Source organism: Lagenorhynchus albirostris, chromosome 7, assembly GCF_949774975.1.
Source record: "Lagenorhynchus albirostris chromosome 7, mLagAlb1.1, whole genome shotgun sequence".
Classification (NCBI taxonomy): domain Eukaryota; kingdom Metazoa; phylum Chordata; class Mammalia; order Artiodactyla; family Delphinidae; genus Lagenorhynchus; species Lagenorhynchus albirostris.
This window is the reverse complement of record NC_083101.1, coordinates 64,196,669-64,219,854: the sequence shown is the minus strand read 5'-3', so window position 1 is coordinate 64,219,854 and position 23,186 is coordinate 64,196,669. Positions and strand designations below refer to the sequence as shown.

The window sequence follows — 23,186 nt, the reverse complement described above, 5'->3', positions numbered from 1 at the left end:
AGAGACATATTAATCAAACTATCAAAAATTAAATACAAAGAAAAAAATATTAAAAGCATCAAGGGAAAAGCAACAAATAACATACAAGGGAATCCCCATAAGGTTAACAGCTGATCTTTCAGCAGAAACTCTGCAAGCCAGAAGGGAGTGACAGGACATATTTAAAGTGATGAAAGAGAAAAACCTACAGCAAAGATTACTCTACCCAGCAAGGATCTCATTCAGATTTCATGGAGAAATTAAAACCTTTACAGACAAGCAAAAGCTAAGAGAATTCAGCACCACCAAACCAGCTTTACAACAAGTGCTAAAGGAACTTCTCTAGGCAGGAAGCACAAGAGAAGGAAAAGACGTACTATAACGAACCCCAAAAAATTAAGAAAATGGCAATAGGAACATACAAATCGATAATTACCTTAAATGTAAATGGGTTAAATGCTCCAACCAAAAGACATAGACTGGCTGAATGGATACAAAAACAAGTCCCATATAAATGCTGTCTACAAGAGACCCACTTCAGACCTAGGGACACATACAGACTGAAAGTGAGGGGATGGAAAAAGTTATTCTATGCAAATGGAAATCAAAAGAAAGCTGGTGTAGCAATTCTAATATCAGACAAAATAGATAGCTAGTGGGAAGCAGCTAGATAGCACAGGGAGATCAGCTCAGTGGTTTGTGACCACTTAGAGGGGTGCGATAGGGAGGGTGGGAGGGAGACACAGAGGGAGGGGATCCGGGGATATATGTATATGTATAGCTGATTCACTTTGTTGTACCACAGAAACTAACACACGATTGTAAAGCAATTATACTCCAATAAAGATGTTAGAACAATATTTAGATAAATCTGTGGAGAGAGAATGCAAGTGTGTGTGTGTGTGTGTGTGTGTGTGTGTGTGTGTGTATCTGTGTGTGTGTGCACACACTTGGGAATGAAGACAACATTGCAATCCTCAGATATTCTGGTTTTATTTCACGTGGGAAAATATCATTTGCCTGCTGGAGAGCTAATAATTTATTTTATCCATAATTTCTATTAGAATTGAATGAGTATATTAGCGAGACCATTTATATATACTTGACCTTATTTGCTTTTTAGAAAGTCATCTCTTCGTAGGCATTGTGTATATGTTCTGTGTCTCAAAAAAAAATGCAAACATATGTATGAATGTTATTGTAATTTGCAAAGTATCTCCTAAGCAATGTTCTGGGGAGGAAGCATTATCCCTGCAGAATAATTAAGCACCAAGGCATGAAAAAATGTTCATTATGAGCAATTCATAATAGTTCTCAGGCAATTAATGCTCTGACAAACAGAGGCAACAACTGATCTTGAGGAGTACATAGACCACATTTAGTGACTTATCATTAAAACAGTTTGGCAATTCTTAGTTTCATTTGTCACTTCTGTAGACACAAGGGAAATCAGAGTTCCTTGAGAGTGACTAAAGGGCTGTACTGAAGCATTTAGTATTTCTGCTCTCTTTCTATTATTGTCTGGCTTGCTTATACAAGAAAAAAATATAATTCCGTTAAGTCAAATTAAATTCCCCCCATTACCCCTGAATATATTCACTGTAAGGAGAATTATGCCAAAGGAAATGAATATCTCCCATGGAAGTATATTTGCATGTAGGATGCTTCTATGAATTGGAATTTCAGTCACTCCCTTTTGTTCTCACTATTCTGATTAGAGGATTTCACGCTAAGTCATAATTGTGTTATTATTTGTATGCAGGTACCATGTTCTTTGTAGATGAGGGTTTCTCAGCAGCCCTTACTGTTAACCATTTGTCTGCCACTGATGCCGACACTGCAGCAGATGACTTGGAATTTGTTTTGGTTGCTCCTCCCCAGTTCGGCTACCTTGAAAACACACTACCTTCTGCTGGTTTTGAAAAAAGCAATATGGGCATCAGCATAGGTAAGTCATGGCTTTGTGTCCAGCAATAATTAGCCTATGTTTGTGACTGATTGGTTAGATCATGTTTAATAACTGGGTTAGGACTTCAGAAATGTTCAAAGTACTGTATATACTCAAGGAATTATTATTATTACCAATACTTTTGAGTATTATTGTTTTTCGTTCTAATTTTTCATTTAAAATTTCCCCATGTATGGGAGTTTACTTCAAAATAAATGGAGATTTCACTTATGAAAACTATAAGAATAAATACTGAAGAAATAATGTTTTTAAAGGTCCTGATAGCAACACAGAATTCTGTGATAGAATAAATCTGGCGGAGCTCACTGGTCTCATTCTCACAGTTTTTTTTAACACTTTTAAAAGATATGGGCAGAAAAGATTAGGAAACATACCATGGAAATGTTGAAGGTAATGACATTAATTTTGAAACCAAAATGCCTCTCAGATACTGAAATATCTCTGGTATTTCAGGCAAAAAGAAAACAACCAAAACAAAAACAGACACCAAAAACACAGTTGTCCAAAGGCACCACTTTAGAGTTATTCTCTAAGCACCTTTTGGGGTACATCTATCTTAAATATGAGAGAATCTGGGTTTAAGATTAATTGCATTAATAGAGTGACTGAATGGATAGAAAAATAAAAGACCCAACTACATGCTGCCTACAAGAAACTCACTTCAGCTTCAAGGACATACATAGGCTTAAAATGAAGGGAAGGAAAAAAGATATTCCATGCAAATGGAAACCAAAAGAGAGCAAGGGTAGATATACTTATAATAGACAAAAGAGACTTTAAGTCAAAACTGTAACAAGAGACAAAGAAGGTCATTACATAATGATAAAGTCTTAATTCATCAAGAGGATATAATAGCTGTAAATGTATATGCACACAACATTGGAGCACCTAAATATATGAAGCAAATACTAATAGATTTGAAGAGCATAATACACAACAATACAATAATAGTAGGGACCTCAGTACCCCAATTTCAACAATGGATAGATCATCCAGATGGAAAATCAATAAGGAAACATTAGACTTGAACTATATGTTAGACCAAATGAACTTAACAGACATATACATACATTCCATCCAACAAAAGCAGAATAAACATTCTTCTCAAGTGCACATGAAACATTCTCCAGGATAGATCATGTGATGAGTCAACAAACAAGTCTTAGCAATTTAAAAAGATTGAAATTGTACCAAAGTATCTTTTTTGACCGCAATGGTATGAAATTAAAATCAATAACAGGAGGTAACTAGAAAATTCACAAATATGTGAAAATTAAGCAACACCCTTCTGAACAACCAATGGGTCAAAGATTAAATTTAAAAAAGAAATTTAAAAATCTTAAATAAAAATGGAAACAACACACTAAAATATATGGGATGCAGCAAAAGCAGTGCTAAAAGGAAATTTTATAGTGATAAATGCTACATTAAAAAAGTAAATCAACTAGAACTAGAAAAACAAAAACAAACTAAGCCCAGGTTTAACAGAAAGAAGGTGATAACAAAGACCAGAGCAGAAACAGAGAACAGAAAAATAGAAGAGATTAATGAAACTGAATTGATTTTTTAAAAGATAAATGAAATTGGCAAACTTTTAGCTAGACTTAACAAGAAGAAAAGAGAACTCAAATAAATAAAATCTGAAATGAAGGAGGAAACATTACAACTAATACAGAGGATCATAAGAGACTACTCTGAACAATTATACACCAACAAATTGGACAACATAGGAACATAAAACTTACCAAGTCTGGATCATGAAGAAATAAAAAATCTGAACAGACCAATAATCAGTAAATAGATTTAATCAGTAATCCAAAACCTCCCAAGTAAGAAAAGCCCAAGATCAGATGGCTTCACAGGTGATTTCTACCAAACATTTAAAGAAGAGTTAGCACTCATTTTTCTCAAACTCTTCCAAAAAAAAAGGAAGAGGAGGGAACGCTTCCAAACTCATTTTACAAGGCTAGCATTACCCTGATACCAAAGACAGATAAAGATACTACAAGAAAAGAAAACTACAAATCAATATCTTTGATGAATATAGATGCAAAAATTCTCCACAAAGCAATAACAAACTGAATTCAACAGCACATTAAAAGGATCACACACCATGATCAAGTGGGATTTATATCTGTGATGCAAGGGTAGTTCAGCATATGCAAATCAATAAATGTGATACACCACATTGATAGAATAAAAGACAAAAATCCTATGATCATCTCTATAGGTGCAGAAACAAACATTTAACAAATTTCTACATCCTTTTAAGATTAAAAACTCTCAACAAATTGTGTATAGAAGGAACATACCTCAACATAATAAAGCCTGTATATGCAGAACCCACAGCTGGCATCATAGTCAACAGTGAAAGGTTGAAAATTTTCCCTCTAAGATAAGGAACAAGACAGAGGTGCCCACCCTCATCATGCCTATTCAGTATAGTACTGAAAGTCATAGTCAGAGCAATTAGGCAAGAAGAAGAAATAAAGGGTGTCAAATCAGAAAGGAAGAAGTAAAATGTTTCTGTTTGCTGATGATGTGATATATAGAAATTCCTAAAGACTTCACCAAGAACTGTTAGAACTAATCAACAAATTCAATAAAGTTTCAGGGTACAAAATCAACATACAAACACCAGTTGTATTCCTATACATGAACAATAAGCTATCCGAAAAAGAAATAGAGAAAACAATCTCATTTATAATAGCATCGAAAACAATAAAATATTTAGGAATAATTTTAACCAAGGAAGTGAAAGATTTATATGCCAAGAACCATAAGACATAGAATTGATGTCTTGATGAAAGACACTGAAGAAGACACAAATGGAAAGACATCCCATGTTCATGGATTGAAAGAGTTAATATTGTTAAAATGTCCATACCGCCCAAAGCTATCTATAGATTCAGTGCAATCCCTATTAAAATCCCAATGGCATTTTTTACAGAAATAGAACAAACAATCCTAAAATTTGTATGGAACCACAAAAGACCTCAGATAGCCAAAGCCATCTTGAGAAAGAACAAAGCTGGAGGCATCACACCTCCTGATTTCAAGCTATTATTACAAAGCTATCGTAATCAAAGCAGTATGGTATTAGCATAAAAACAAACACATAGATTAATAGAACAGAATAGAGAGCCTAGAAGTAAACCAATGCATATATGGTCAATTAATTTTTAATGAAGGAGCCAAGAATATACAATGGGCAAAGCACAGTCTCTTTGAGAAGTGGTGTCGGGAAAAATGGACAGCCACATGCAAAAGAATAAAACTGGACTACTATCTTACGACACAACAAAAATTAGCTCAAAATGGATTAAAGACTTGAACATAAGACATGAAACCATAAAACTCCTAGAAGACAACATAGGCAGTAAGCTCCTTGACATGGGTCTTGATGATGATTTTTTGAATTTGACACCAAAAGCAATGCCAAAAAAGCAAAAATCAACAAGTGGGACTACATTAAACTAAAATGCTTCTGCACAGAAAGAGAAACAATCAACAAAATGAAAAAGTTACCTATAGAAAGGGAGAAAATATTTGCAAACCATATATCTAGTAGGAGATTAATATCTAATATATATAAATTACTCATACAACTCAATACAAAAAGCCCAAACAATCTGATTGAAAAATGGGTACAGGACTTGAGTAAACATTTTTCTGGAGAAGATGTACAAATGGTGGAACAGGTACATGGAAAGGTGTTCATCATCCCTAATCATCAGGGAAATGCCAGTTAAAACCACAATGATATATCATCTCCCACCTGTTAGAATGGCTATTATCAAAATGGTAAGAGATAACAAATGCTGGCGAGGATGTGGAGAAAAGGGAACTCTGGTGCACCATTAGTTGGGAATGTAAATTGGTACAATCACTATGGAAGTTCCTCAAAAAATTAAAAATAGAACTTCCGTATGATTCAGCAATTCCACTTCTGGGTGTATATCCAAAGAGAATGAAAACAGGATATCAGAGACATATCTGCACTCGCATATTCATTAGAGGATTATTCATAATAGCTAACATATGGAAACAACCTAAATGTCCATTGATGGATGAATGGACAAAGAAAATGTGGTGTGTGTGTGTATATATATATATATATATATATATACACACACACACACACACACACACACACACACACACACACACATTAGAATATTATTCAGCCATGAAAAAGAAAGAAATGCTGCCATTTGCAACAACATGGATGGACCTCTGAGAGCATTATAGTAAGTGAAATTCATCAGACAGATAAAGACCAATACTGTACGGTCTCACTTATATGTGGAATCTAAAAATATTGAACTCATAGAAACAGAGAGTAGAATAGTGGTTGCCAGATGCTGAGGGTAAGGGTGAGGAGATGCAGGAGATGCTGGTTGAAGGCTACAAACTTTCAGTTATAAAATGAATAAATTCTGGGTATCTAAGGTATAGCATGATGACTATAATTAACAATACTTATTATACACTTGAAAGTTGCTTTTAGAGTAGAGCTTTGATGTTCTCATCATATCAACAACAGCAAAATAGTAGTTATATGAGGTGAATGATATGTTAATTAACCTTATTGTGATAAACACTTTGTGGTATAGAATGTTTCAAATCAACATGTCATACACCTTAAACTCACACAGTGATATGTGCATTATGTCTCAATAAAGTCGGAAGAAAGAAAGATTAATTGCATTAAAGTTTATGCAGTTTCTCCTGTGACTCATACACAACACAGAGCATTTTTATCTTTTGATTTAAGGCAATGTCAGAATACCAAAATAACAGGTCAGTTAATTCCATTCATTCCTACCAGTTGATATGTTGTCAAGTAGGCAGATGATTGATGAACTCTTGTTTTGCCTTTATATGAAAGAGATGGTTCCTTTCTTGTTCAAGCATGACAAGAACTGCTCACACAGGAACACTGGTTTTAATCAAGGGAGGGAAAGTCTCTCTGACATTCATTCCAAGTATATAAAGAATGGTCATGAAGTCCCTATAATCCTAGTTAGCAGTTATTGCCCTTCCGTTCGCCATGAAATTTTAATTGTTCCTTATAATTTATGGATATCTGTTTTTATGTTGATGGTTATAGTGATTATAGCAGCCCCTGAAGCTGATTGTTAGGTCAACTGCTATGACCTCTTATTTCCTCTGCTGAGAAATAGGCTATCGGATTAAGGATTAAGGACCAGTAACTTGGGAAAAAACGTTTTTCTTATTTATGTGCTCCATCTTGGTGTGCTCTAGCTTCGTTTCAGTGGAAAGACATGAAGGCTTTACACATTAACTATGTGCAGTCCAGGCATCTGAGGATGGAACCAACAGCCGACCAGTTCATGGTGTATGTCACTGATGGGAAACGACGCTCCTTGGAGATACCATTTTACATTATAATCAACCCCACAAATGATGAAGCTCCTGATTTTATAGTGCGGAATGTTACTGTAAGAAAGATATCAGAATTTTCAATTTCTCTTTTATCATTTTCTAATTTTTATTTTCACCTAGCCCATTTACATTAGTCTATGTGCACTTAACACTTTAAGTTGATGAGAAGTAGAGAAGGCAGTAACCTGTTATGTAATGCAATCACTTGAAAAGTATTTTTCTAATAATAGTGATGTTGGTAATGATAATAATAATTGCTAACATATAACAATTGCATGGTTACAATTATAGTTGCATATATAGAGAATGTAGTACTTACTAGGCTGTAGGTACTATTCCAAACCCTTTACATGTATTCATATTGAATCCTCGCAGTAGGCTTTTAGAGTGATGGCATTATTATTGCCATTTAATAACTGCAAAAAATGAGGCTTAAGAGGTTAAGTTAGTGGCCCAAGATCACAGAGGTTGGAAGTAAGTAGCAAGTAGGGGATTTGCACCCAGGTGCTCTGATTCCACAGAGTGCCCTCTTAACCAGTGCTATAATAGCAAGGGCTCTTAATTCGTGAATCACAGGCATCTTTTTTTATACAGCTATTTATAAAGATATATGAAATGAAAAAATACAATTTGGACCATTATTTTTATGCCGTTTGAAAATGTCTTTATATTATATAATAATATTTGTTAGTTTTATTTAAAAATTCAGACATATACTTAAAATGGCCCAGCATATCACTGCTGAGACAACAACTGTTGTCTTAAAAAATAATAATAAATATCTATGGTTAAATAAGTTAGAATGTTGAGAAACATACACAGTGAAATATGAAATTCTCCCTCTTCAACAGCCCCTACCCATAGTCACTCCCCATCAGTTGAGGTTTTAGTAATTAATTTCCACAGAAATAATTTGTGCACATGCCAGTGATATGTGTGTGTGTATATGATTTTTCTGTATGTTTTTACCTACAAATCAGGGATCATACTATACCCTACTCTCTACTTAAAAAAAAAAACCTTAATTACGTATATTGTAAATATTTTCGTATCAGCATATAATCCTTTTTAAACAGTTCTAATGTTTATACAGTTATTTAAAACAGACATGCACATAGCAAATCCTGATTAAATGAATGAGCACAGGCTTTGGAGTAAGAGGGACTTGGTGTAGCTGTTTACTAGTTGTAGGGTCCTGGGTAAGTTATTTCTCTTTGTTTCTGTTTGCTCATCTGCAAAACGTGTATCAAATCGTCGTTTAGGGTAGCCATGACAATCATGATGGTCAGGCGCATAGAAAACCCTTAATAAATAGGTGTCATTCATATTAGTCTTGTTATGTTTGTCATCTTTTTTCAGACATTGACCAAAGCACATATTATCTATTTTGAAACCATTATCTTGCCTTATTTTGCACTAAAAATCATCAAACTCTAAATGCAAAAGTCTTTATTTGATTTTAATTTTCTACTGAATCTTAATGGTATATGAAAGCCACCTCAGGATGAGACTTAAGAGCCAGTTCCTGCTTTTCCTTTTCTGTTGGCACATGGATTTCTCCAGAGAGCACTTCAGTAATTATGAGAGAGAGAAAAGAATTACAGATGATTCCTTCTATACCTACCTCTATTGTCTTGTATCTGTCTAGGACTGGGGTTTCTGAAATAATTAGGCCACTGGGAATTTGTCTCTTGCTCTTCTCTGAAAGCAATCATGCTTTTTTTTTTTCCTGTGCATTCCTTAGAGAAGCTGTTGAAGAGTAACAAATATGGAGCCCCATGTGTTATTGGCAGAGCTGGCTTTAAGCTTCAAGTGATTTTTTAAAATAGTCATATTTATTTTGCCTTCTTGTGAAAAAGTGTATTTATTTTGTAGCTAGCTGGGCTTCCATCAAGTTGTGCTGCAACTTGCAAAGAAAAAATTGAGGTTTTAGTTTAAGTTATTATAATCCATTTCAAAGCTGTCTACTAGTGAGTTTCTGTATTTTATGTCTCTTGATCTAAACCTATTTTTTATAATCTCAATAAACAATTGAATGTGCAAAAAAGAATCCCACATTTTTTCAATAAAATTTCCCAGTCATCTTGTGAATGAATTTAGCATTTTGTAAATAAGAAAGGTTGCCATACAGTGAGTCCAGGAGCCCCAAGCTTTATAAAGACAGATAATTAGAACATCTTTTTAGGTTGCTTTATGAAAGTTTTTGGAGAAAAAGGCAAATTATCATCAAAGATGATTCCCTAATTCTATCATTGTGTATTAAATTATGATGCCATCTCAGTTTTTAATAAGAAAACCAGCATGATTTTAGCCCAAATATCAGATATTATGATACTTTTTTATGCACGTTCAAGGAAGAGTGGTTGCAGAAAGGCTCTCTTCAAAGTCCTTAAGAGAGGCTGAAGGGAAAGGCCATTTTCACAAATCTAAACCGTATGTCTTCTTCAAAACTAAAATGTCCACTCAGCCACGAAGACGTTCCTGGGCTCCTCCACTCTTTTGCACTTCTTGTTCATCCATATTTAGTAGCACTAGATATTTTCTTCCTTGTGTTATAGTTATTGATGGACAGGCCGTCACATTCTCATCTGACTTTGATCCTTTAGAGTATTCGTATTCCCACAGCACCCAGTGAACTGCAAATGCCCAATAAGCACATGGTAAACTTATACACTTATATTATTTAGATCTTGCTATATTTCACAATAGGAAACAGAAATACTTCTTTGTTCCCTTGCTATGAGAAAAAGAAGATAAAGATGACTAAGCACTGTGTCAGTGGTACTAATGGTACTGATGGTTTTAAATAACTAGATCCTACATGAAATGAAAAACATTCAGTTCTCTTTATGCTTAAAGGATTATGAAACCTGAAGTGGGGTGCAGGGTCGTTCAGGAAGATTAGAGATGTGAAGACTGGGAAGAGATGAGGGACCCAGAATTAAAATATATTCTATCGTGCATCCAAAAGCATCCTCTCAACTGTTGTTGACTGTAATTGAAACATAGAAGGTTTTACTACAATGACAAAAGTTAAAAACACCTAATACCCCCAGTGTGCATAGCAGATATTTGTGCCATTTCTAAAGCAGAAACGTAAGAATTATGAAAGCAACAAGGTCCAGGAGATTAAAATAACAGGTTAGGATCTGAAGGCAGGGTCTATACCTGGTGACTTCCAGAAAGCAAGCATCCCTTTGGTTGCTTTTTCCCCCAACCTTTGAGTTATGAAATATATATATGAGATTCTATGTATCTCTCCTTTAGTCCTTCATGTAAATAAAGTGCTTTGAAATCTTCAAAAGAAAAATGTGAGAAAGATTAATAGATTTGTTCTTGTCTTCGAAGGTCACATTGAACCAGCAGTTTCTTTTTAGGACTCATTACACACACATCTCATGGAAAATTTGCATGGGTATCTTAAAATTATATAGGATATGTTAAAATTATTTTTTGAGCAGTTTGCCAAAAGAAAGACAGGTTTTATTTAGCATGCAGCTGACTTTCCTGTTTTTGTTTAGGTGTGTGAGGGTCAGATGAGAGAGCTGGATTCTTCCATCATTAATGCTGTTGACCGGGACATTCCCAAGGACCCCTTGCTGTTCAGCGTCACTCAGAAGCCACGTCATGGCCTCCTCATCAACGGGGTGTTTAGCAAAGACTTGCCTCAGTATAAGCAATCACCCAACCCTGGCCAGAAGCATGAACTTGTTTACAACTTTTCTATGGAACTTCTCAAGAATGGTATATCACGCTTCATTTCAGTTTGTTTGTTGTTGTTGATTTAATAATTTAACCCAGGAAAGATAATAATAAATCACAGAAAGAGGAAGTGAAGAAATGGCATTCACCTACATTCATTATCCCTCAAGGGTTTTCTCTGGGCTCTGGATTAATGCAGGGCATGAAGCCCCAGCTAGAGATAGTGGGTAATTGAAAAGGAAATAATATGTTTTCCTTCACTTTTCGAGCATCAATAAAAATGGTATTTGTGATTTTTGGTAGTTTACCCCAAGCTTTTTTTTTTTTTTTTTGCGGTACGCGGGCCTCTAACTGTTGCGGCCTCTCCTGTTGCGGAGCACAGACTCCAGACGCGCAGGCTCAGCGGCCATGGCTCACAGGCCCAGCCGCTCTGCGGCATGAGGGATCTTCCCGGACCGGGGCACGAACCCGTGTCCCCTGCATCAGCAGGCGGACTCTCAACCACTGCGCCACCAGGGAAGCCCTACCCCAAGCTTTTAATGTCATAATAAAAAAAATTTCTTTTTAAAACTGTTGAGATCGTGGAACTAAATTGAAGAGATTTGTCTGCCCAAACATCCACATTTGAAACAAATATAGAACAAATATAATAACTCATTATTCTCTGAGGAGATAATTTGCCCTTTAAGGAAATGACACATTGGAATAGCAGCCTGAATTATTCTTTCATTACTCTTTCTGAAAAATTGGTCTTATCCCATTTAACATATATATATAAATGCTTTTAAATATTTGAGAAAAGTGTGTTGGCTCTAGAATCACTGCCTACTTGCATTCTCCTTCCTGCCCTGCCTTCATGTATTCTGTTTACCCTGCCTGAGGGGTCCTTCCCTCTCCTTCCCCTGGCCACCCAGTACCAGCCTTCAGAACCAGTTCACTATCGACCTCCCTGTGGAGCCCACCTGCACACTCCAAACTCTTCCTTCTCTGTGTTTGATTTATCTAGCACTTGTTCCACATTTTTTTCTGTCTTTAAATTTTTCCTTTCCCCAACTAGAGCTCTCTGCCCCAAAGTTTATTTTGCAATAGTTGCACAATATCATATCATGTTTGAATTGAAAAAGCTAATTAACATACTTCTCAGTTTTTATCAATTGCAAAGAAAGAAATTCCAGAGCTTAAATGATGGTATTACCAAATGAATAACCCTGTGTAGGAAATAATACAATATATTGTTACAATATTTTCTTCAAATTTAAGGCCAAGGAAAAAGAAATAATAAATCAGATTTTACTCTCAGGAAAGTCAGTTTTTTGGGACTTCCCTGGTGGCGCACTAGTTAAGAATCTGCCTGCCAATGCAGGGGACATGGGTTCGATCCCTGGTCTGGGAAGATCCCACATGCCACAGAGCAACTAAGTCCGTGTGCCACAGCTACTGAGCCTGCATGCCACAGCTACTGAAGCCTGTGCGCCTAGAGCCTGTGCTCCACAACAAGAGAAGGCACTGCAATGAGAAGCCCATGCGCCACAACGAAGAGTAGCCCCTGCTTGCCGCAACTAGAGAAAGCCCGCGTGCAGCAATGAAGACCCAATGCAGCCAAAAATAAATAAAATAAAATAAACAAATTTTTTAAAAGTCAGTTTTAAAAAAATAATATTCATTGTTTATTATTAAGTTAAATAAGTATTGTATGCATATTGTGTGAAGTTTGCACTACATGATCATTTTGAAGAAAAAAATTTTCATCTAAATTAATATTTTGGTGACATTCTCAGAGATTAGATTTTCACCTGTATTTTATTTTTGGTTCATTTATGGCTACATTAAAAAAAAAAACTTTAGTGTATTCTAACCTCTGCCTCCACCAAACATACAGAACTTAAAAACTACCATATTATGTAATCTGTTTTTTTCTTATCAATTATTATAAGCATCTTTTTACCTTTTAAATATTGAGAACATGATTTGTGATAATTACAGTGTTTCATTATATGGATATACTGCACTGTAATTTTATACAACTATCTCCTATTTTTAAATATGCAGATAACTTCATATTTTGATATTATAAGTTATATATCAATAAACATATTTTACATATATTTATGTAACATAAATCTTGGTGCCCATCTCTTAATATTTCTTTTGAATAAATTTTTATAATGAGATTGCTCGGTACAGAAAAGTCAGCATTTATAATACTTTTCGGGAAAAAGAATACCATTGCTACCACGTGCCTGGGTATGCCTTTTGTCCTAATCAATAATGGATATTATTTTTAAAAACCTTTGCAAACTTGGCGGTCATTAATAGTCTCTCATTGTTATCTTGATTTGAAGTTCTTAGATTGAGTGAGATTGAACATATTTTCATGTTTATTGACCAGATATGTATGTTTCATCTTTTGTGAATTTCCCGATAATATCCATTGCCCATTTTTCCATCAATTCGTATTGATTAATAAGGGATTGGTAAATACTGATGCTTTGTATTTTTGTCACATTACAATAAGTTTTTCCATGTTTTATTTGCCTTTAATTCATGTTTTTAAATACAGAAGTCAAAATTGTAGGTAGTAAAATTTATTGTTATTTTTCTTTATGTATTTTTCTTTTGTTTTTATATTAGGAAGATCTTCTACATCCAGGAATAAGATATTTATTTGTATTTTCTTCCAAATCTTTTAAAACAGCTTTATTGAAATATAACTCATGGGCCATAATATTCACCAATTTAAAGTGTATAATTCAGTGGGTTTTAGTGTATTCATCATCACAGTCGATTTTAGAACATTTTCGTTACCCCAAAAAAGTAATACAATACACATTAGCAGTCACTCTCATCCCTCCCTCCCCAAAACCCCGGGCAACCACTAACCTATTTTTGCCTCTATAGATTTGTCTGTTCTGAACATTTTACATAAGTGAAACCATATAAATGGAATATGTGATCTTTTGTAACTGGTTTATTTTATTTAGCATAATGTTTTCAACATTCACCCATATTGTAGCATGAGTCAGTACTCCATTCCTTTTTATTGCCAAATAATATTCAGTTGTATGGACATACCACAATTTATTTATCCATTCATCAGTTGATGGACATTAGGGTCACTTCCACTTTTTTGACTATTATGAATGATGCTGTTATAAACATTCATGTACAAGTTTATTATATGGGTATATACTGTATATTCATTTCTCTTGGCTATATATCTAGGAGTGGAATTGCTGGGTCATATGTAACTCTATGTTTAACATTTTGAGGAACTGCCAAACTGTTTTCCAAAGTAGCTGTATCATTTTACATTTCTACCGGCAACATATAAGAATTCCATTTTCTCCACGTGCTCACCAACATTTGTTATTGTCTATCTTTTTAATTATAGCCATCCTAGTGTGTGTGTGTGAAGTGCTATCTCCTTGTGGTTTTGATTTCCATTTCCCTAATAGCTAGTGGTGTTGAGCATCTTTTCATAGGTTTTTTGGCTATTTATATATCTTCTTATATCTTCTTTGGGAAAATGTCTACACAGATCCTTTGCCCATTTTGTAACTGGGCTGTCTTTTACTATTGAGTTGTTAGAGTTCTTAATACATTCTGGATACTAGATCCTCCCTTATCAGGTATATGATTTGTAAATATTTTCTCCAGTTCTGTGGGTTGTCATTTTGCTCCCTTGATGGTTTCCTTTGGAGTTCAAATTATCTATGTTTTTGTTGTCGTTTTGTTTTGTCACTTGTACTTTGTGTCTTATCTGCAAAACTTCATTGCCTAACCCAAAGTCACAAATGTTTTCTTCGAACAGCTTTTCTAGCTTAGCTCTTGGTGTTTAGGTCTATGACCCATTTTCAGTTAATTTTTGTATATAGTGTGAAGTAGGGATCCAATTACATTTTTTTGGCCTATGGATGTCCAGTTGTCCCAGCACTATTTATTGAAAGACTACTCTTTCCTCATTGAATGGTCTTGGTGCCCTTGATGAAAATCAGCTGATCAGATACGTATGAGCTAATTTCTGGGCTCTCTTTTATTAGGTTCCTCTGTATCTATTCTATGCCGGTACTACCCTATCTTGATTACTGTAGCTTTGCAGTAAGTTTTGAAAATGGAAAATGTGAGTCCTCCAACTTTGTTCTTTTTTTTCCCAAGACTGTTTTAGCTATTCTGGGTCTCTTGCATTTCCATATAAATGTTATATAGGTTTTTAAAAATAGTTTTATAATTAAGTTTTGATTCATCTAGAGTTTATTTTGGTTGTTGGCTTGAGGTAGGGATCTAACTATGAATTTCCCTATGTAATGAACTAATTTTCTGTTTCATTTAAACACTCTGTCACCATTGTTCTCCTGCAGTTTATTAAATAATATTTACTTTCTCACTGATTGTAAATAAGATCCTTATCAAATACTAACTTATTTAAATAGGAACTTTTATTGAACGAGGACAGGTGCTCTTACTTCATAAAACAGTTTGATTTATGCATTTATCAATGCAACCTTATTGTATTGATTAATGAGCTAATGCTAATACCAATGCCTTGGAGGTTAAAACAAATTATCTGTGACGTGCTTTGAAGTGGTTCGATCATAAAAAAGATTTACTTTCTCTCTTTTTTCCCTTTTTCCAGGAATGAGGTTGATGTATTTGCATGATGACTCAGAGAGCCTTGCTGATGACTTTACAATCCAGTTGTCGGATGGGAAACATAAGATACTTAAAACCATTTCTGTAGAGGTCACCCCAGTTAATGATGAGAAACCAGTGCTGAGCAAGTAAGCTACCTGAAAAGAGTGCCTTTCAAATTCTGTATAAAATTCTGAGGTCTGGAAGACTAGATGCAAATGGAATGTGTGTCCTCAAGAGAGAAACAAGTCTTTGACAGCTCCTGCCTGTTACAACTTGCCCCACCTAGTCAGGCACCTAGAACCTTTGGTGCAAATATTAGTTAATATAACTTCTCCTTAACAATTCTCAAATTAGCCTTTTAAAAATTAATTTTTATTGGAGTATAGTTGCTTTACAATGTTGTGTTTCTGCTGTACAGCAAGGTGAATCAGTTATATGTGTACATACATCCCCCCTTTTTTAGATTTCCTTCCCATTTAGGTCACCACAGAGAATTGGGTAGAGTTCCCTGTGCTCTACAGTAGGTTCTCATTAGTTATCTATTTTATATATAGTAGTGTATATATGTCAATCCCAATCCCTCAATTCATCCCACTCCCCCTTCCCTCCTTGATATCCATAAGTTTGTTCTCTACATCTGTGTCTCTATTTCTGCTTTGCAAATAAGTTCATCTGTACCATTTTTCTAGATTCCACATATAAGTGACATTATACGTTATTTGTTTTTCTCTTTCTGGCTTACTTCACTCTGTATGACAGTTTCTAGGTCTGTCCACATCTCTGCAAATGGCACTATTTTGTTTCTTTTATGGCTAAGTAATATTCCATTGTATATATGTACCACATCTTCTTTATCCATTCCTCTGTTAATGGACTTTTAGGTTGTTTCTGTGTCCTGGCTATTGTAAATAGTGCTGCAGTGAACACTGGGATACATGTGTCTTTTAAAATTATGGTTTCTCCACCTTTCAGTTATTTGATTTTCCTCTAAAAGTTTTATTTACTTGTCAATAATTCAAAATAACCAAACATACAATATAGAATGAACAGTGTACTAAATATTTAAACACATGCATGCACACACATCAGAGTGTAATTAATATATAGATTCAATTAAAGTGTGGTAATATTAACTGCAGATAGTCCTCACTGTGGATTTGGTCAAACTTTGAACTAAGAGTGACTGAGGGAAATATATCACTGACACTTCTTTCATCATCTTGGTATTTCATTGTCCTCCAGTCCTCTACTGTGTTCCATAGGGATCAATGCCCCCTTGCCACCTGTTGTCAAAATGATCACTTTTTAAAAATTCTGTACTGATATTATTAATTGCAGACTTTCTCGGTGTCTCCCTCTGTAGCTGATCAGAGTTTGGTCATAGGGTACAGAGTCTTCATCAATTATATTTCTATAGCTCTAGCCATTTCTCTTTTTATTGGAAACTGTACAGAACTGTCCAAGGTTAGAACTTTAGGAAGTCCGACTCTTCTCAGGTGCTGGGTGGAGAGAATTGTCTGCTTCTTGGTACCTCTTTGACCATTTTAATGGTGTAGCAGTGAGGGGCATTGCGTAGACAGTCCAAGTCTTTATCAGGAAGCGAACAATTTCCTGAAGTGTGTAAACTCCCAAAGTCTCGTCCGCTTTGCAGAAAACAGGACCTTAAACAAATCCCTTCCTTATTCTGCCAATTCTCCTGCTGTTCCCTACGGGCCACCAAGGCCCTTGGAAAGCATTATGGGAAATACTGGAGATAGTTTTTTGGAGGATTGCATCTCAGATATGAGTTTGACAAGGAGTATTCAATAGAAATTTCTATTTCCTTATTCTCTAGCTGGAATGTTGGATTGGTAAATCTTGATATATAAAAATGAAAATATGAAGGATATTGTGGTATTATGAAGCCTCCTTTCTGATGACCTCATTTTACGTAAAAAGGAGGGAGAGAGGTGAAAACTGGTGTTTATTAAGTGCTTACTCTGTGGCAGTACGTTGGCTCCTTTCACATATAGTTGTTCCTTAAGTCCTCACCAAAACTGTGTGAAGTAGGTATCGTTATCCTCACTGAGACAACTGAGACCAGAAAGGTAAAATAACTTAACAAGGCACTCATTCGGTCCTATCTGATTTACTATTTCTTGCTATGTTCTTGCTATTAAACTTCATGGCATAGCTTCATCTACAGAATCACCAAAGCTCCTCTAACTTTGCCTCGAAATTCCTCCTTCTTCTTTCTTTTCTTTTTTCCTTTTCTTCTTTCCCTTCCACATGTGTCCTTGGGCATATCACCTCTCGCCTTCTCCCAGAACTTGCTCCATTATTTTCTCCCTACCGCATCTTCCATCTCTCTCTTTTCATTACTTCTGCTAATAAGACACAGGGATATAGTTAGTGGTGAAGGGAGCAGATTGTGGAGCCAGACTGCCTTGGTTCAGCCACTTATCGGTGGTGTGACCTTGAACGTGTTACTTAACCTCTCACTACCTCTTTGTCAACTTCTTTGTAAATGGCGATAATAGCAGTATCCTCTTCATGTGGTTGTTGAAAGGATTAAAGGAATTAAAATATGTAAAGGTACTTCAGAGACTAGTACCTATTAAGTTCTCATAAGTGTCAGTTATTAGCGTTATTCCAAGCAGGTATTTTCATTCTAAAACTACAACGATGACTCAGTCCCTCATTTATTTCAGTGCCAGACTATTTGGAGGAATAGCTTGTGTTTGCTTCCTCTATTCCTGCCCACTCTCCAACCTCCCTTAAAAGTTACCCTTGGATTTCCCACCAAATCTAATGGCTCTTCTCATCTTGCTGGACCTTGTTAGGTCATTTGACACCATTCCTTTGATATTCCTTTTAGATGCTGTGCTTTTGGCTCCTGGGGTTACACCCCCTTAGCCCACCTCTGATTCTAGTTGCAGCTATGATGGAACGTACCCTGCACGCTGTCTGTGCCCCATCTAAGTGCCTGTAGTGCTCTGCTTTTTTGCCTCTGGGCTTTCTCTGAAGCAGCAGTGGCTCATTCAGCCCATGTCCAGGCACAGGGGAGAATACTTTGAGGGCAACCCTCCACCTATGAAAGGTAGTGGAGAAGATAAGTATCCCAGCCTCCTATCCTTCTGAAGCATAATTTGAGGCATATTCTACATGGCTCTTCAAAGGATCCCCAGCAGGATTGAGCCCCAGAGCAGTAAATACACCCTTCATTGCCTTTTCCTCCTTTCCTTCCTCACTCCTCCCTCCCTCTCGCTTGTTCCTGAGATCACTTCCCAAATAAATTACCTGCACCAAGATCTTTGTCCCTTTCAGGGTAACTCAGACTATGACATACTTTCTTCTCTCTTGGACCCTCTGAAATTTAATTCTGACCCTTTCTTTCTACCAGACTCCTTATCATCTTCATTGTATTGGCTTCCTGTTTTGATTCATCTGTTTCTATATTACAAGCACCACTGGGGGGACTTCCCTCATGGTCCAGCGGTTAAGACTCTGTGCTCCCAAAACAAGGGGCCCGGGTTCATCCCTGGTCAGGGAACTAGATCCCGCATGCCGCGACTAAAGATCCTGCCTGTGGCAACAAAGATCCCGTGTGCCACCACTAAGACCCGGCACAGCCAAATAAATAAATATTAAAAAAAAAAAGAGAGAGACCTTTCCATACAGTCATGTGTTTAAAAAAAAAAAAGCACCACTGGGAATTCCCTTGTGGTCCAGTGGTGAGGACTCCATGCTCTGACTGCCAGGGGCCCGGGTTCGATCCTTGTTTAGGGAATTAAGATCCCACAAGCCACGTGGCGCGACCCAAAAAAAAAAAAAAATGCCCACCACTAATCTCCATAAGCCCTAAACCATCATTTTAGCCTTCTAAAATGATAGGATTAATATTCTCTAGTAAAGAGGTCGGCAAAAGTCATCTCCTATGGCCAGGGAAGATGTCAGTTATCAGTAGGCAAGAAAAACCTAGTAAAAGAGGTTAGAACTGAGGTGCTTGGGCAATGGCTTGTCAGCAGAGGAGTGGAAGGCTGTTGAGAATGACCAGTTGATGCTACACAAATGTCCTTAATCTAAATCCCAAGGAAACTTCCCAGTTTTTCTCAGAAACAAAGTCAAGTTGGACACAGGCCATGTGTGATGACCAAAACCAAGAGCTAGAAACACAGGAGAAAAGAAATCTCTTCTTCCCTTTGGTAGGACCAGGGAAAACAGCCATATTGGCTGTGAAAGCAGCAGCCCTTTATAGGAGACACAAAACCCATAGCAGCAGCATTTATGGTAGAAGCAGCACCTGCTCTCTGTCCCAGCCTTCTCTTCAAGATGCCAGGAGCTGACCGGGCAGCTGTAGCATTTGGAAAAGATGAATTACTGTGAAGAGAACACTAGTTACCCAGAACATCACCAAGGAGGAGAGTAATGTAGAGGGCTACAGATTACCTAAATATCACCAAATTCATAATGGTCTATCATAAAGGGTACCAGAACACCCGTGAATAAGTCATTTCATTTCTTTAAGTTCCTGTCTGTAAAATTAGAACAATAATCCCTAGCCCACTTACTTCATGGTGCTGTTGTTGTATCAGATAAAATTTTGGAAACAAAATCAGTTTATAAAATAAATTTTAACAGAAAATTATAAAGTTCTATACAAGTAGACAGAAGTATGTAATTACCTCGTGCCATACTCATTGTTGCTGACTAATTGTCCTTAGGACTTTCACATGTAAGGTGAAATGAAAGCATATTTTACAAATCTGACTCATCATTTTCAGTACTTTGGATATTGGATATCATTCCCTAATTATTTAAGGTTGAACGCTGTAATAGTCATTATCAGTGTCCCCTCCTAAGGTGATGTCTTCTATTTTTTATATCAACCCAGACATCTTCCTTTTTACAGGAAAGCTGAAATTACAGTGAATATGGGTGAAACTCGTATTATTTCTAGTGCAGTTCTCTCAGCCATAGATGAAGACTCCCCCAGGGAGAGGATTTACTACGTATTTGAAAGTCTTCCCCAAAATGGGCAACTTCAGCTTAAGGTTAGTGGCCTTTTTACTTTTATTTTTCAAAATGAATGTAACAGGTATACATTTTCTAAATGCACAGATTCCTATAACTGAATTTATTCTGTAATAGCCATATTTTGCTCAGAGGTAGAAAATTTAATTTTCCTAGTTTGGGGAGAACTCACACTATTCTAAATTTACTTCCTCAATTCAGGGTAAATTCAACCAAAATTAAGGTTCATCATTGCTCCTTCCCCATTGGGACTGTACCTAAATTGGAGCATAGGGAGTTACTGGGGTAAAGCAAGTTATCTAGTTACTGATAGACTTTATTTTTTAGAGCAGTTGTTATGGGTATCAACAAACTGATTCTAAAGTTTATCTAGAGAGGCAAACTACCCAGAATATCTAACACAATATAGAAGAATGAAATTGAAGGGCTGACACTACCTGACTTCAAGACTAATATACAACTACAGTAATCCAGACAGTGTTGGTCTGGTACAAGAATAAACAAACAGATCAATGGAACAGAATAGAGAGCCCAGAAATAGACCCACACAAGTGGAGTCAACTGATTTTTGACAAAGCAGCCGAGGTAATGCAATGGAGAAAAGATAGTCTTTTCACAAATGGTGCTCACCAGTCTGATTCAGACTTTGTGTGTGTGATGTCCAAGAATCAACCCAGTACAAATTAGAGATCAGTCACTTGAGAAGGTCACTTGAGTATTCCATCATAATGTCTGTCTGAATGGTGGATTAAGGCTAGCAGCAGTAACCACCAGCCATCTCCAATGTGATTATTTGACTGAATGCTTAACTTTTAATGTAATGTAGGTACAGCCTGAGAAAAGCAGCAAGGATTCATTCTGTGTAGAACAGCTTGATTGTCTTAGATTGTGGGCGCCATAGAGAATCAAAGTGAAGAGCAATCACAGATTTAAATTGAGGTGCAGCTGTGTCCTTATTTCATTTCAAAGAGTAATGAAGCAGAAATGCAGTGACAGCTCACACATTTGGGTGACATGGGAACTGAAGTGTTTTGGTTATGAGAAAATCCAGATGGGTCCATGTTCCCAATATGGTGCCACAGAGTTCTCTCCCTGCTCTCTAGGGCTTTTCCAAGTCTCTCCAAGACCAGGGACCAGGCCTCCTGGACTTTCTCACGCATCCTGGTTTTCTGGTTGACTTTCCTGCGTTTTCCCCACCTTGAGACTGAATCTTATTTTCTTCCTCTTTTGGGGCTTGCAAATGATTTTGTTAAGTCAGAGCTCACACTTGGGAATGCAAGTGGGGAATTAGATGGAGATGACAGAGAGCAAAAGGTATCATCTTCTGTATTTACTTTCTGGGAAAAGATTATAAAGAAAAACATTAAATAGAATTGCAGGCCATTTGGTTTAAAACCTGAAAGAGAATCTGTTTCAAAAAATAAATTTACAAACAGATCTTATGATGCAGACAAACACTGTGCTTAATTATTATAATTAACTTTCACCCAGTGAGCACTGGGGCAGAACATACCTGTGTGCAAACATCAGATGGGCACAAGCATTAAAGGGAGGGAACTTTATCAAATAGAATGACAAAGGGAAGTGGTAATACAGTGAGGGGAGAGAAGGCATGTGGAATAATGTGACAAAGGAAATTTTTAAAAAATCGTTTAAATTTCTGTTATAGTCTCTTAAACCAGACAGGAAAAGCACAAGATAATATCATATAGTAAATTTTTAAGATGACATTTTGCTTGAATTACTTCAAATGACTTTTATGAGCCCTTCTTAGGGAAAGCTATGCATTTTTAAGAGAAAACAGTAGAATTATTAATGAGACAGATTTATTATTATTGTATTTTCTAATAGTCTCAGTTGTCAGCTGTCCCTCAGCATAAGGACCTCTTTTAATTGAAAATGCCACAATTTCTGCACTGAGTTCTGTACAGAATATATGCTTAACTAATGCCAGCTTATTATTAGAAGAACATGATACATAATACATATATGATATTTGCAGTTGTTTTTGTGCTGACTCAGGGTATAAATGTAGGGAGTCATAGGGACTTTGATCATTTTTGGTCTTTTGGAAGCCTAAAACTGTGTGGACAGTAAATACACCCATTCTATTTATGTTTTATCTACTTCAGATAAGCCCAGTGACAAACCAGTATGAAATAATAGGTTTTATTAGTTGTACAATGATAAGAACGAAAAAGAAAAAAGGAAACCCCAAATGAGACACATTTAATTTTTAAAGAATCAATTCCAACAGCTCGATTACCCACCTGCTCTCAATAATTGAAATACTTAATCAGCTATGATTGCTTGTGTTAAATACCTTGGAAATAGCACTGCAGTTGAATTGCCACAAGACTTTGTCAAAAATCCTTTGGTTAAAGCTCGTTTTTTCCCCAAGGCCTGCAATTGTTTTAATATATTTCTTTAAATGGAAAATATGATGCAGAATGGCAAAAAATTAAATCTAGAGTTTTCCTGA

The 23,186-nt window shown here is 36.1% G+C and overlaps 1 protein-coding gene across 1 annotated transcript in view; it reads left to right on the top strand.

The window, feature by feature from the left end:
• Positions 1-23,186, top strand: part of FREM1 (FRAS1 related extracellular matrix 1) — a 175,628-nt gene that overhangs the window by 78,249 nt on the left and 74,193 nt on the right. The window contains exons 17-21 of the mRNA XM_060155088.1: positions 1,742-1,927; positions 7,217-7,413; positions 10,879-11,101; positions 15,693-15,837; positions 20,583-20,724. Of these exons, the coding sequence (XP_060011071.1) occupies positions 1,742-1,927; positions 7,217-7,413; positions 10,879-11,101; positions 15,693-15,837; positions 20,583-20,724 (893 nt within the window). The remainder of the gene's footprint in view (positions 1-1,741; positions 1,928-7,216; positions 7,414-10,878; positions 11,102-15,692; positions 15,838-20,582; positions 20,725-23,186) is intronic.